Here is a 15,279-nt window from a genome sequence, read left to right as displayed (position 1 = left end):
GCATTCTCCTCGTCAAAGTAGGTTTCTCAGACTGCATCCCACACTCTTTTTCTATGGGCAGGAACATATATGTTTTCCTGATAATTGGCTTCATGGAGTTGATAAGTAATGAGGTAATCAAGGAATTCTCCGATCTCCATTGCTGGAGTGCCACAACATTCGTTGAATCAGGTTTCTTTGAGTCGCCGATAAGATAAACGAGCTTTCCTTTGTCATCGACTACGAGTTTCACAGACTGGGCCCATTCTTAGAAACTCTTCCCGTTGAGTTTTTCTACCAATGGTTGGACAGAAGAGCCATTTAGTCCATTCAAACTGATGATGGCATTGGTTCGACCCGTTTGAGTCTCTGAGGTTGTCGACTCTCGACTGTTGATGGAGTTGTCCCCCATAGTTAGCTTGGTTTAGGAAAAAACCAGCTCTAATACCATGTTGAAACTATAAGAATAATGTTTCGTATGTTAATTTGAAAAAGTGTACAATATGCCCAACTATATAACATGTAACCAGTAGCTAAGTTAAGGAAATAAAATCCTAGAATAAAGGAATATACAAGAATCACGGAAATCCCTATTGACCAGCACCCCCTCTATACATGCCTAAAATAAGACAGTCAAGAATCATTCCTTAATTATAGAGATCACGCATGACTCCTAAACTGTAGGGATTTCTACAAAGGGCCTTCCAATCCTTTAGACTGTCCAGAATCTAAAAACCCACCAGATAATGTCCTCACCGAGCCTTTACCTCATGTTCAGTTCATTTCATCTTCGAGTTCTGAGTCCTCTGGTTCTAAACCCGAGTCTAGTTCCAATTCTGAGTTCGATGATTCTGAACTTCCCATTGCTGTTAAGAAGGGTGTGAGGTCTTGCACCCAACATCCATTGTCCAATTATGTGTCATATGAAAATTTCTCACCTGTTTTTCGTGCTTTTACCTCACAATTTTCTTGTATGGAGATTCCTAATACTGTGCGGGATGCTCTAAAAGTTCCTGAGTGGAAGGAGGCTGTCTTCGAGGAGATAAAAGCTCTTGAAAAGAATGGAAGGTGGGAGTTAGTTGATCTACCAAGAGGAGAGACAACTCTCAGGTGCAAATGGGTGTTTACAGTCAAGTATAAATCTGATGGTTCTCTAGAACGGTATAAAGCTCAATGGGTCGCCAAGGGATTCACTCAGACCGATGCCATTGATTACTTGGAGTCATTCGCCCCAATCACAAAGCTAAACTCGATAAGAGTTCTTTTGTCATTTGTAGCTAATCGTGACTAACCTATACAATAGTTGGATGTAAAAAATGCATTTCTTAATGGAGACCTAGAGGAAGAAGTGTACATGGATGCACCTCCAGGATTTGGTGAAAAGTTTGGCACAAAGGTGTGTAAACTGGAGAAGTCTTTATATGGGTTAAAACAGTCACCAAGAGCATGGTTTGAGAAATTCACTCAGTTTGTTAAAAGTCAAGGGTATACTCAAGCACAAGGTGATCATACGTTGTTTATAAGACATTCACAAGATGGGAAGATAGCGATACTGATTGTGTATGTAGATGATATAATTCTCACCGGCGATGACATACTTAAGATGAACCGATTGAAGACTTCCCTCTTATCAACATTTGAGATCAAGGACTTTAGATCTCTAAGGTATTTCCTTGGAATGGAGGTTGCTCGGTCGAAGAAAGGGATTGTTTTCTCCCAACGGAAGTATTGTCTTGACCTCCTTAAGGAGACTGCGATGGCGGTTGTACGCCAACAGACACTCCAATAGATCCCAATCAAAAACTTGGAGATCACAAGGAAGGTGATCCAGTGAATACAACTCAGTATCAAAAGTTAGTGAGAAAGTTAATTTACTTATCACATACACGGCCCGATATTGCTTTTTCTGTGAGTTTGGTAAGTCGGTTTACGCATTCACCCTACGAGAAACATCTTGAAGCAGTTTATCGGATTCTTAGAAACTTGAAAAGTACACCAGGCAAGGGTTTACTCTTCCAAAAGACCACACAGCAGAATATAGAGGCATACACTGATGCAGATTGGACAGGCTTAGTTATTGACAAGAGATCCACATTAAAATACCATACTTATGTCTGGGGAAATATGACGGTCACATGGCAAAGCAAGAAACAGAATGTGGTTGCAAGGAGCAGTGCCGAGGCAAAATATAGGGCTATGGCTAACGGAGTTTGTGAGATGCTATGGCTGAAGAGAATTCTTGAAGACAGATGTCAGTGAACATGCCAATGAAGTTGTACTGTGACAACAAAGCTGCCATAAGTATTGCTCAAAATCCAATACAACATGATCGCATGAAGCATGTAGAGATTGAGAGACACTTCATAAAAGAGAAGATTGTTAGTGGAGCTGTTTGCATGCCTTTTGCTCTTACTACTCAACAAATAGTTGATATCTTCACCAAAGGACTTTTCAGACCTAATTTTGAGCTCTTTGTAAGCAAGTTGGGCATGATAGATATCTACGCTCCAACTTGAGGGCAGGTGTCGGATTTCTAGGGAATAAATTAGGATATTCTATTTTTTTAAATCTGAAATTACTATTTCAGTTTCTAGTAGTTTCAGTTTCCTGTTTTCTAGCCTAGAGATCTGCTGATTTGATTTGCTGATTTTGTGGTGATTTGATTTGCTGATTTTGTGGCCTTCCTAATTTGGTGACCTTCCTCTACTATTTATCTTGTAATCGTGTCTCTTGAAATTCAATAAGAATGGTTATTCTTCTTCTCAAAAATCCTTCAGATCCCTTCAATCAGAAGCAGAGAAGCAGAAATCCCTTCAGCCAATGCTGCCTCAAGCAGCAGAGAAAACTAATCTTCGCAGAACCCCAAATACTTTCAAACCTTAATGAACCCTAGCCACCCCAACCCACATCAAGTATGATCAGAAATCAAAGCCAGCCCCAGAAAATTTTCACACCCAGCAAAGCCTCCCACAAGTAGCTCCAGAAATTAAGGTCTTCAGCCGTCTTGATCGTTGGTTGAACCTTGTTGCCATTGTCAAGAGCTTGTTACCAACGACATCACAGAACTTTGATGAGGTTTGCTGATTGTCAAACCACTGCAACATCCCAGATGCTCTTTTTGCCACCATATTTTGCTGCCATTCATCATTGGCGATGTCGCCAATGATTCATCCTCACACGGCCACCATCAAATTAGTGGGGTTTGAAGATGGAAATCCTGCCTCATTCAGTCCGATCAAAGAAGAGGATTTTACAAGAATTTGACCAAGCCAAATCAGTCAAACCATATCGTTGAACCAGATTGAATTCAGATCCAAAGCAGACCTGTCTAACCAGCCGGAAAACAAGGGGAAAATACATAATGTGGAAAAAATGAATATTAACTTGCCATCTTAATTAGCCAGGAAAAAGGTCGATTTTAGGATAAGTAAGCTTGACTCTATGCTTTGTACTCTTGCATCGATCATCGATCCCAATTATTGCGAATTGGAAGAGAAACCATCCTTTGAACCCATCAAAGAGGAGGTAGTCCATGGGAAGTTGAGGAAAACCCCTACAGCATTTGAAGAGCCACCAGAAAAAATCAGGATGTATTCAAACTGGAGATCAGTTCAATTCATCATTCCAAGAAAATTTGTAGCTGCACCTCCAGTGGCTCTTCCACCACAAAATCCTATTTCGTTGTATAGTTAGCAAATTATATTGGTATCCTTCAAGCCAGGTAAGGAGCATGGTTCTTCATCCTATGGATGTTTCAAATTCAAGGTCAAATTCTTCCCAATTTGTGAAGGATGATGCAAGATGTGAGCAAGAGCAATTCTACTTTTCTAATTTTACTTTTTTGTATTCTCATTTTTTTTTTTTTCAATCTTGAGTACTTCTATTTGATCACTTTTTAATATTTTAGGATATTTTTTAAAAAATTAACATTTTGGCTTCTATCAATTTCTATTGGATCACATCTAGTCGATCTACAGTCCTTCTAGACCCGCCCTTAGGTCTTATTTTCTGGGATGAGTTATTTGTTGTGTATGGTTTTTGCTATCCTAGTGGGGTTTTAGTGGGAGACTTTAATGCAGTGAGTTTCCCTAGAGAGAAAAAAAAGAGAGGTAGGATTACCTCAAGTATGCAGAATTTTGATAGTAGGTTGAGGGATCTTTTATTTTCTTCTTCAATTTCTTTTTCTTTCTTTTTGGTGGGGGGGAGGATAGTCATTTTGATAGGTTCCTTTTTATAGCAAGTGGGAGGATGAGTTTCTTAATTTTTCTCTTGTCTAGGAGAGTGTTGGATCATTTCCCTCTTTTATTCAAGTCTAGCATGATTACATGGGTGCTGAGTCTGCTTACTCTGTTTAGATTTGAAAATATGTGGATTGGTCAAGTCCTTCCGGTTTTTGGTTAGGAATGTTTGGAGTGAGGATGTTAAGAAGTATTGGGACGGGTTTAGGTTCATGAAAAAACTAAAACACCTAAAGAGAAGTTAAAATTATGGAACATTGAAGTATTTGGAGATTTTAGGCTAAGAAAAACAGCATTGTAAACAACGACAAAAACAACAAACCAAGCCTTAAGTCCTGCAAGGTAGGTCAGCTACAAGAATTATTTTCTGCCAATTTACATAATCATGGCCAGTTTCCTTCGACAATTTAAGAGCTATTAAATCCTCACTAACTATCTCATTCCCATTTAATGTATACCCCTACCCCTTCTACTACTGTTGATAGTAACTTGCTCACCCCTCCTCACTAGTGCCCTACTAGGCCTATGTTGCAAATGCCTAAACCATCTAAGCTGCCCCTCCCTTATCTTGTTTTCTATAGTTGCTATGCCTAAATTACTGCGAATGTATTTATATTATCTTTTAACATTATACCACTCACCCACCTTAGCATTCTCATTCTAGAAACTTTTACTTTTTGGATATGTTATTTCTTACTTACGCAACATTCAAAAGAAGGGGGTCTTCTCTAGTCTGACAAGGCTAAGAGGGTAAAGCTAATTAATGAGTTAGAGGTGACTTAAAAAATTGAGGAGTATAGGCAAAAGATGAAATTTAAATGCATTAGGGAAGGTGATTATAATTCAAAATAGGTTAGCTAATTGTAAGAGGGGAAGGGATATGGTTACAGAATTGGAACTGAGGGGAGGATAGATTAATACCAATTCTTTGATTTCTGAGGAGATTGAAGATTATTTTGCTAATTTGTTCACTGCGGAGGATGTTTGTAGGTCTACATGTGAGGGACTGCAGCAGAGTCCCATTTGTAGTGATCAGATGGGGTGGTTGGAATGGCCTTTTGAGGAAAATGAGGTTAAGGTGGCTGTGTTTAAGATAGAGAAAGATAGCATTCCAGGTCAAGATGGATTTAGTATGGCTTTCTTTCAAGATTGTTAAGATGTTATTAGAGGGACTTAATGAAGATCTTCAATCAGTTATTTTTAATGGGATTCGGGGTAAAGTATTAACCCAGCTTTTTAATTACTTTGGCGCTTAAGAAGAATAGGTCTATTAAAGTTGCAGATTTTCAGCTTTCGCCTTATTCTCCTTGTTGTATTTCTTGTTCCCCTTAATAAGATCTCTTCCTTTTCAACTATTATTAAAACAAAAAAACAAAAAGGACTCTTAAGGCTTTTCTGCTCAAGATGTTGATGTCACCTGTTTCAATAGTGATGAGTCACATTCTCATCTCTCTTTTTTCTTGGAGTTTGTCAAACAGGCTTAAATCACTCATAGTTTCATTTGTCTTTAATCAGATCCTCACATTAAAATTTAAAAAAAAATGATAATGCCTCTCAAGCTGAAACAAAGAATACCATTTAGCAATTCATTGATATCATTTGAGTGTTCTTGAACCCTTTCAACTTGAGGTTGGTTACAAAAGAACAGGCCAACTTCACTGCCCCAATCAGTTTTCAGGATGCTACTATTGCTTTGTCTCAGAAATAAGTAACAACATAAAATGTTACCTCTTTATGAAAAAAAAAAAAAAGGAATAAAAGGATACAACAATCATTGGAAACATAAAAACAAAAAAGGTTCCTCTAAATCCCCCATCAATTTGTCATTATGTTTCCATCGCAGCAACTCGAGAGAAATCTGATTATATGTTTCATATGTAGGAATGAGAACGAAATCAAATGGTATGGAGTTGAACTTCTCACTTGATTTCTCCAAGTTCTTCATTCAACTTTTTATTCCATTCCATTCCATTCTGCGAATCAAACATGACATAACAGTAGAGGTCTTAATGAAAGAAACTTTATTGCACAAATGCCAACCCCCACCCCAACCCCTATTCTTCTCCTTGTGAGCATATGGACACAATATGACTAATTTAGCCAACAACATTTATTGGAGAAAAGGTTCATAGAGGTTGATAATAACTAGAAGAATGACAAATCTTCAGGAATATCAAAACTTGGAGCCATACCCCCATGCAGGATAGTCCAGTGTCGCTAAAGAATCCATTTGGCAGGCTGAAAGACGAGCCAGACCACCATTACCTAGGGCAGTATCTCCTTCCTTGGAAAACCACAGCAAAAAAATTAACGCATATAAAGATAGATGCAATCATAAGATCTCTAAATAACACCAATACTATATTCAAAACTGCTAAAAAAAATGATAAAACTATTATGCGGCAATAAAGACCAATTATAGCACCAGAAGGTGCTAATATTATTTGGACAGTGTAACAAGAACTGTTTCAAATTGCTTACTTCTGTTAAGCTTTTTGCCTCACCTCAATAAATCTGATTTGGTTTGAGCTTGAGAACGTAAATCTGAAAACTGTAACTTTGCATTGTGTTGATGCTATAATGTGGCAATAAAGACCAATTATAGCACCAGCAGGGGCTAATATTATTTGGCCAGTGTAACAAGAACTGTTTCAAATTGCTTATTTCTGTTAAGGTTTGTGCCTCAACTCAATAAATCTGATTTGGTTTGAGCTTGAGAACGTAAATCTGAAAACTGTAACTCTGCATTGTGTCGATGCTAGATATAGATTGTTAGATCACCACTATAACCCACAGCTTAAGCTTTATGGTGGTAATCTAACATAGTATCAAAGCCATGGTTTCCATGAGGTCCTGGGATCTATTCTTATTGCCTGCATTACTGTAATTTTGTTAAAAGATTATCTTCTTCCCAGTATTGGGTGTTATTCATTGTTCTTTTATCTCCCTCCACATGCAATAGAGCTGCATATCCAGGGGAGGGTTCAGGCTTGATATACACTGCTGCCTCACATCCTAACAACTTAAGTTTTTTAAGTACAGTGGTAATCTAACACATTGAATTTTGGTTCTTATAAAGAATATAATTTATATAGATGAAACTTTACAACATAAACATTGAGTATGCATGCACGAATCTTACATACATTAAATTCCAGACACTAAAAGTTCTAATTTCGATTGGTAGATATTTGAGGAGATTCTTCTCCATACCTAAACTTGAACAGACCCATCAAAGAAAGAATAGGTGACAGAGGAGAGAAGAAGAGCATTGTCTTTCTGGGATTAATTACTCTTTTTTTTTCTTGGCACATGTGCGCACCCACGGACACCAAAAAAAGAATCTTAATTCTTAAAGTGAATATCTCCAAAGGTGTCCCTGTTCCACCTTTTTTGTTTTTCTTTTAACCCCCTCGACTTAGAGGCAATCGCATGGATGTTTTTTTTTTGTGGTGGGGTTAAAGAAGAAATTATATCAGAATAGAGCAACAGAGGAAAATATGTACTCCTGAGCCAAAAAATAAAACAAAACACCTTAAAATAACAAGGCCCTCCAGACAACATCAATGGTGCAAATCTGGTCATATCATCCTCCCCTTGAAAATACTAGAGTTGCACCCCAACCAAGAAGCAGCCACATGTCTTGCAGAGCAAGCAAACTGAAAGTTTGACCACCACAACTTGATTTACTCATTGAAGCCTCCATGCCACATATTCAAAGCAAAAAGGAGTTGGACCCCAACATATTCCTCCTGTATCAAAGAGGATAGGGCAGTGATTAGAGACTAGCTCGAAGGAAGTTTCTAAGTGACTTCAGGAAAGTGCTCCTCCCATCCTGCCAAAATTTGCGCCAATACTTGAGAAGGAAGGGGTCTGAACTAAGCCAAGTATAGATTCCACCATAAAAGGAAGATCAGAAAAAAGCATTCATATTCAGGAAATCTAAGGGCCTATTTGGTTAAGGTTTCAGATATAGTTTTCTGTATCCAGAAATGCAGGATACAGAGACTACACAAATTTCAGATATAGTTATCTCAAAAATATTATTTTCAAAAGCGTATCCACTAAAAATAATAATAATCATTATTATTATCATTATTATTTTGTTAACAAATTGCCACTTGGATCAACCTTAAAAATCGCAGTTCCGCTGTTTTCATTTTCAGAAAAAATTTCAGAAACAGCTAACCAGCGGTTTTTAGTATAAATAGACGATGCATTCCCTTGTCCTTTTCAAAAACAACAATACGGAAAACTCACTTTTGGATCCTTAACCAAACAAGCCCTAAGAACTCCCCCAAACTAGCATTTCCCAAAGTTTCCCCATTTCTGTCATAACAGAAAAGCACCTTGCTGCAATCAGCACCAATAATCCGGGGGGCGTTCTAAGCCTAGTTCCAAAAAATTCAGTCCATACAATAGCTCTCTAACTAAAGGGTCCTTCACCAGGTCCATACCAGGAAAAAGTTGAGCGAAATTGTCTTCCAAATTCCTGAATAAACAGAATACAGGAAAAGGTATCATTGTGCTATCAATCAACTCCACCATATCTTCTATACATAGAACCTTGATGCAGTTTTCGGTTTCCCCCACAGCTTCTGTACACCTTCCCAGTCTTTAAGAAAACAATTTCATCTCAAACCCCTTAAACTTGTCACTTAATCGCCCAATATTCCAAGATTAATACATAGGCATATCACCATAGTTTCAGTGAAATAAATCCTGCTGCAGCCACCTCAGAATCTGAAACTCCTCTGTTGGGGATGAAGTTGATGGCAGGTTCTTGGATCGTATTATGGGTTGCAAGTTGGGGGGATTTTCCTTTGAACTACTTAGGGTTTCCTCTTGGTGCCAAGGTTGAGGAAAAAGTATCTGGGACCCTCTGGTTGGGAGGTTTGGAGGGGGGAAAAGAACTTGCTGGTTGGAAGTGTAATTACCTCTTTTGGAACAATCACCCTTGTTAAAAATATACTCTCAACTCTCAAATCTCCCAGTTTACTTCACGTGCTCTCTCGTTCATGCTTAGTGGCCAAACGGCTTGAGATATTCAAAAAAAGTTCCTTGATGAAATACGAGAGAAAATTCAAATCTCATATTGTTAAATGGGGGCTGTCAAGCAACCTATTCAAATGGGTGGTTTGGGGCTTATATGAAAAATCTCTTAACTTTTTCAATAAAACCCTACTCATAAAATTGCTTTGGAGGTCCAGGATTAAGAGGGGCTAAATATGGCTTTGAACCACAAGGAGTGGACCTCTAAGGACGCTACGGAGCCCAATGGACTAGTCTGGAAATCTATCAAGAAGGAATGAGGAGACTTTTTTGTTTCCATCCACTTTGTAGTTGGAAATGGCAACATCTTCTTCTAGCACAACACCTGCTGTGGTGTCATCCAACCAAGTGCTCAACTCCACAATAATTTCAGCTTGGCCAGTAACAAAACGCACCCTGAGCATTCACGTTAGTAACACTGGCAAGGGAATAGTTTGGGACATTTCTTTCAAGAGAAATGTCCAAGACCAAGAGCTCAAAGCTTTTTCCGAATTCTTTGACCAAGAAAACAAAGCTGTTGTATATGGGACTAATCCAAATTGACCTACATGGAAGCCAAGGAAAAATGGCAGTTGCACAGTTAAGGAGCTGGACAAAACATTAATGAGCAGTGTTAACTTCCCTGGAAGATTATTTGGAAGATGCTAGTACCAACTTATGTTACTGCTTTTGCTTGGGAAGCAGCATTGTGAAGAACCCTTACCACTCTTAATTTGCAGAAAAGAAGGAAAATCATGGTGAATAAAGCTTTTTGTGTGAAGAAGATGCTGAATCTGTGGATCACATTCTGTTACACTGCCTTTGGAGTTTGGACTAGAAAGCCGTGGAACTTAGCTACTGCGCTGATTGGCAAGTCTCAGGTAACAAGTGAGACTCTGGAGAATGAGATACGAGCTTCAAAAGGAATTTGAAGGAAAAAAGCCCTGACCCAGATCACTTTTACCGTTTTTTGGGTTGTGTGAAGGGAGAGGAACAGAAGAGCCTTCTGATGAACAGTTGAGTATCTGGAGCTTATTTCCCTCACTAGCTGGGGTTTAATGGATTATATACTTCAGACACTTACACAATACATAATTTTTTTTGGATGCCTTGTCATAAAGGTGATACCTCATGTTTTTTCCAACTTTTTCCCTGTTCTTGAGCCTCTGTTTGTTTGTATTTGGGTGGCACCCCCTTGGTGCCCTAAAATCTCTTTGCAGATAAAAGTTTTTTTCTAAGAACTCTTAGGTTTTGGGATTAGGCATCTAAAATCTGTTACTAAACAATTTTCTGGGAGGAGAATAACAGAGTAGGGATCAAACATTTAGCTAACCTGTTCTGCCAGAACTTCAAACTCAAAACCAAGCTGGCTTAAAGCATCAGCATATTGATCCCGGATGCCAAGGTTTACAACACTATTTGACAAAGAACGACCTGATACACCACAATGTTAGTGCTTTAGCAGAAACTAAAATATAAAAAAAATGGACTGTTGTCATTAAATAAAAATTTGAAAAAAAAATCCAATGCAAGATAAAAAATAAAAATAAAAAAATTGAGAAACTAGAGGAACGGCAGAAGAGTAACACAAATGAAACAAGTACAGATCACAGCTGCACTCTAAATATTAATGCAATAAACAACCAATGGATGGGAGATCAAAGAATTACTTGCTCTAGTAACAAGAAAAATACATATATAAAGTTTAAAAACACATACATGCATACATTGAAGATATGTCATCAGTGTAAGGACACATACATATACAGGGAAAATATGAACCAGGAGATATATTGAAACTTGCATCTTGCAGAAAAAGGAAAACAATCAGTCACATAATTAGGTACAAAATTAAATGTGATATATAGGTAAACTCTCTTATGCATGATTTGCTTTAGTGACATTTCATCATTTTCATGATTCAACTTAAACAGGACTTTTGCAGAGGATGACCATGCCACATGGGGCCATAGGGGTGTAAATGAGTCAAGACAACTCGCAAGCTACCCAATATCAACTTGCACTACAGCTTGATTCCACTCGAGCTTCAGTTCAATCAAGTTCGAGCTACTCGAATAGCTTGACAAGCCAAGTCCAAGTTCTCCAATACTACTTTGAGCTTCATAAAATTTATTATTTTTTATTATATAACTGATATATTATATTTCATTATTTCTAATACATATATTAATATTCAGTTTATATTTGTATATTATTAGAGGTTATTTATGCCTTTTAGTATATTATTATTATGTTAATATGTTAATTAGTGAGAGTTAGTAAGGATATTATTGTCATTAGAATGTATTTAATTTGTATTACAAATAGAGGGAGAGACTTGTCTCCATGTTAGGTCATTCATTTTAATCAAAAGCATGACCCAACCTAAACCCTATTCCTCTCATCCATTGCCAGAAAAGCCATTCCCGCAGCTGTCCTTCCCAAATCCACCTCCACCCCACCCACCCACCCCCAACCCCCCCAAAAAAATTATTTCACAAAACCAACCATATACCCAAAAACAGAACCCTCCGAAGCCTAACCTCACAAAATCCCATTGCCAAGGGACCACCAACGCACTGACCAAATTCCGGCAGTGCCGACCCCACTTGCCAGCATGTGAGTGAGTTTCCAGCCACCTTTTTCTTTTTCTTTTTTTTTTCCCCTCTACCATGTTCTGATTCCTTCTCTAGACAATATTATCACGTTATCAACGGAGACCATGCACTCGTGGTACTCCGTTGATCTCTGTTCAGGGTTTGTGAAGGCTTCTTTGTGAGTCGTTTGGAGCAGTGGCAGTGTTCATATGTCCAGTTGTGAGGCTGTGGCAGTGATATATCCGTTGGTGAATCGTTCACCTCACCGGTGGTTGTGTCAGTGCTTCACATATTCTATGACTGTTACAATTAGTTTTGATTATTCTTCTTGTTTGACATTGGTGTAGCCGCTGATTTGTGAGTGTAGAGTGTTGGGATGGAATCTATGAATCCCAAAAATTTGTTTCCTACATCCACAGATAACAAGTCAAAAGTTGGATGGAAAGAAATATATTCAATGGTCTAAAGTTGTTCTGGTTCATTTAGCCGGATTAGGAAAATCTAACCAGTTACTCCAATATGACCCTTCTAATGACAAGAGAAAAGAAGTGTGGGTTCAAGAAGATGCCTTGATTGTTTCCCTCTTATGGAATTCGATGAAGCCATAGATTGCATGGATGTGTATGCATCTAGATACATGCAAGGGAATTTGGGATGTCAAACTTCTATACTTAAATAACATTGCACATGAGTATGATTTATCCCAGGAGCACTTTCAATTATAATAAGGAGATAGGAATAATGTAGATTATTTTGGAGAGATGAAGCATATTCATGAGGAGCTTAACATCGTGCAATGTTCGTGAGATGCAGAAGAAGAGGGAGTAGTTGATAGTTCTTCGTGTCCTAGCGGGCTTGAGACCCAAGTTTGAGGCAGTTGGATCCCAGATACTTAGTAGTGTCGAGCTGTCATCGTTTGCCAATGTTTATTCCCGTGTCCTTCATGCTTCCTTTAGCATGCATTCTTCTGCTTCTGCATTTAGCTCTAAGAGGATAACCTTTTGCTACACTGGGTGATTATAGTTCTCTACCACGCAACTTCAAAAGTTATCAAGATGATTCGGGTGGTCGTGGTGGTAGAAACGGACAAAGTAGAGGTATTCCTCGCAAGTGCACTCATTGTGGACGGAGTAATCATACTATTGAGTAGCGTTGGGATCTCTATGGTAGGCCTTCACGTGTTATCAATCCAGCCACCACCGACTTCACACCTTTGGGGGCAGCCAATGCAGCCACCACCAACTCCTCACCTTTGGGACCAAGTGGGGGCCAACCATGGTTCGAAATCGCGGTAGCGGGTAACGTCGCGTAATGGTCGCGGGTGTCGCGGGACGCGGGTGTTACGTAACGGGAAGCAGGCGTAACGGCTGTGAATTTTTTTCACGCATGCACAACCATGCCAAAATCAAAAAATAAGCATGAAATCCATTAATGCATGATTTTTAATGAATTTTGACAACCTTCATTCAACCTACAAATGCTTTTTAATAGGCATTATGATTTTTATATTAATTTTAGTGCGCTGCTTACCAAAAAAGACATATTTTTTTAAAGTTTGCACTAGTTTAATGGGTAAAAAAGATGTAGAAATGTAATTAAAATAAAGAATCAATTGATGAAAGACATAAAGTTACTTAAAATGAGTCAATAGACCCAATAATTTATATTACAATTTACAATTTAAAAAAATAAATATGGAATTGTAAATCTTACAATTTAATTATTTAAATGGTAGTGTAGTTGAGGCACTTGAGACTTGACTAATTGTGTAGAAATTAGGATTTATTATAAATTTTAGATCTAATATTAAATTATTAATAGTCAAGGTGTTTAAAAAAATAACTATGTAGAACATTAATTAATAATTTTTTACTAAATCTGTACTCTAACTCTCTAAGTAACTTTATAAATTTTATGTTTTAATAATTTTATACTAATTTTTTTATTTTAATTAATAAATTCTACTTATATAATCATTAATAAATTTGCATACTAATTAAATAATAAATATAAACTGAAATTATAAAATAAACTAAATTATTAGTTTAAAATAAATTGGTAATTTACAATTACATTAACCCATGAAGTAGAAGAACTGAAGAAACATACCCACTCCCGAGTCCCGAGTCCCCACCGAAGCTGCGAGAGAGCTGCAACCTGCAAGCCCCCAAAATTTGGAGGAATCGAAGGCTTCAAAACTTATTTTTGGAGCTGCGACTGCGAGCCTGCGAATGGAGGTGACCTGCAGAGCACAGCTCCTTCAAGCGACAAATCGAAGATTGGAAGCTGATTTTTGGGTTCTTACACTGGACAAAGGAGACGAACTAACGAAGAGGGAAAAATTGAAACACCTTCAAGGGAAAAATCAAACACCTTCAAAACAAACTGCCAGTCAGCTGACCTGCGATGGCTGCGAACTGCGAAGAACATCTTCAAGGCAAAAATCGAAGCTGATTTTGGGATTTTGAAGCTTCAGATCAGTAGATTAAAGCTGTACAAAAGAGACGAAGAGTAAAAAAGGGAACAGCACAACAAATCAAAGCTTCGAAGCTGCTTTCGTTTCTTTGGAGGCTTCAAATGAGGAGATCTAAGCTAGATGATGGAGAGACACACACAAAATGGAGAGATTTGAGGAGATAAGGAAGGTACGCAGTAGTGTAAGGGGTTGTCGGCTATAATGCATCGTAACGGACGTTACGGGTCGTAACATTAGGATAACGGCCGTTATGGGCCGTTACGGTTCTGTAACGGCCGTTACGCACGTGAATTTTCTGCTCACCGCTAATGCGGGCTGTAACGGTATCGGAGAGATGGTTTTCCGTTACGTAACGGCTGTTACGTCATTACGTAACGGCCATTATTTAATACCATGAGGCCAACGTACTAATCATACTATTGAGTAGTGTTGGGATCTCCCTGGTAGGCCTTCACGTGTTGTCAATCCAGCCACCACCGACTTCACACCTTTGGGGGCAGCCAATGCAGCCACCGCCATGGTTCGAAATCGCGGTCGCGGGTAACGTCGCGTAACGGTCGTGGGTGTCGCAAGCCGCAGGAGACGCGGGTGTTACGTAACAGGAAGCGGGCGTAACGGTCGTGAATTTTTTTCACGCATGCACAATCATGCCAAAATCGAAAAATAAGCATGAAATCCATTAATACATGATTTTTAATGAATTTTGAAGGCTTTCATTCAACCTACAAATGCTTTTTAATAGACATTATGATTTTTATATTAATTTTAGTGTGTTGTTTACAAAAAAACATATTTTTTTTTATAATTTACATTACTTTAATGAGTAAAAAGATGTAGAAATGTAAGAATCAATTAATTAAAGTCAAAAAATTACTAAAAATGAATCAATAGACTCAATACTCAATATACACATTACACATACATGAATTTAAAAAGTGATTAATATCAACTATCAATA

General features: G+C 38.1%; 1 protein-coding gene across 1 annotated transcript in view; it reads right to left on the bottom strand.

Annotated features, from left to right (window-relative positions):
- LOC131144155 (uncharacterized) overlaps nucleotides 1-15,279 on the bottom strand; it is a 91,236-nt gene that overhangs the window by 60,101 nt on the left and 15,856 nt on the right. Inside the window, exons 3-4 of the mRNA XM_058092595.1 lie at nucleotides 10,582-10,682; nucleotides 6,410-6,501 (exon numbers count right to left, since the gene is read on the bottom strand). Coding sequence (XP_057948578.1) covers nucleotides 6,410-6,501; nucleotides 10,582-10,682 — 193 coding nt within the window. The remainder of the gene's footprint in view (nucleotides 1-6,409; nucleotides 6,502-10,581; nucleotides 10,683-15,279) is intronic.

This window comes from Malania oleifera, chromosome 12 (genome assembly GCF_029873635.1).
Source record: "Malania oleifera isolate guangnan ecotype guangnan chromosome 12, ASM2987363v1, whole genome shotgun sequence".
NCBI classification, from domain to species: Eukaryota; Viridiplantae; Streptophyta; class Magnoliopsida; order Santalales; family Ximeniaceae; genus Malania; species Malania oleifera.
Note: the sequence above shows the minus strand (reverse complement) of the source record. Positions and strands in the feature narration are given on the sequence as shown.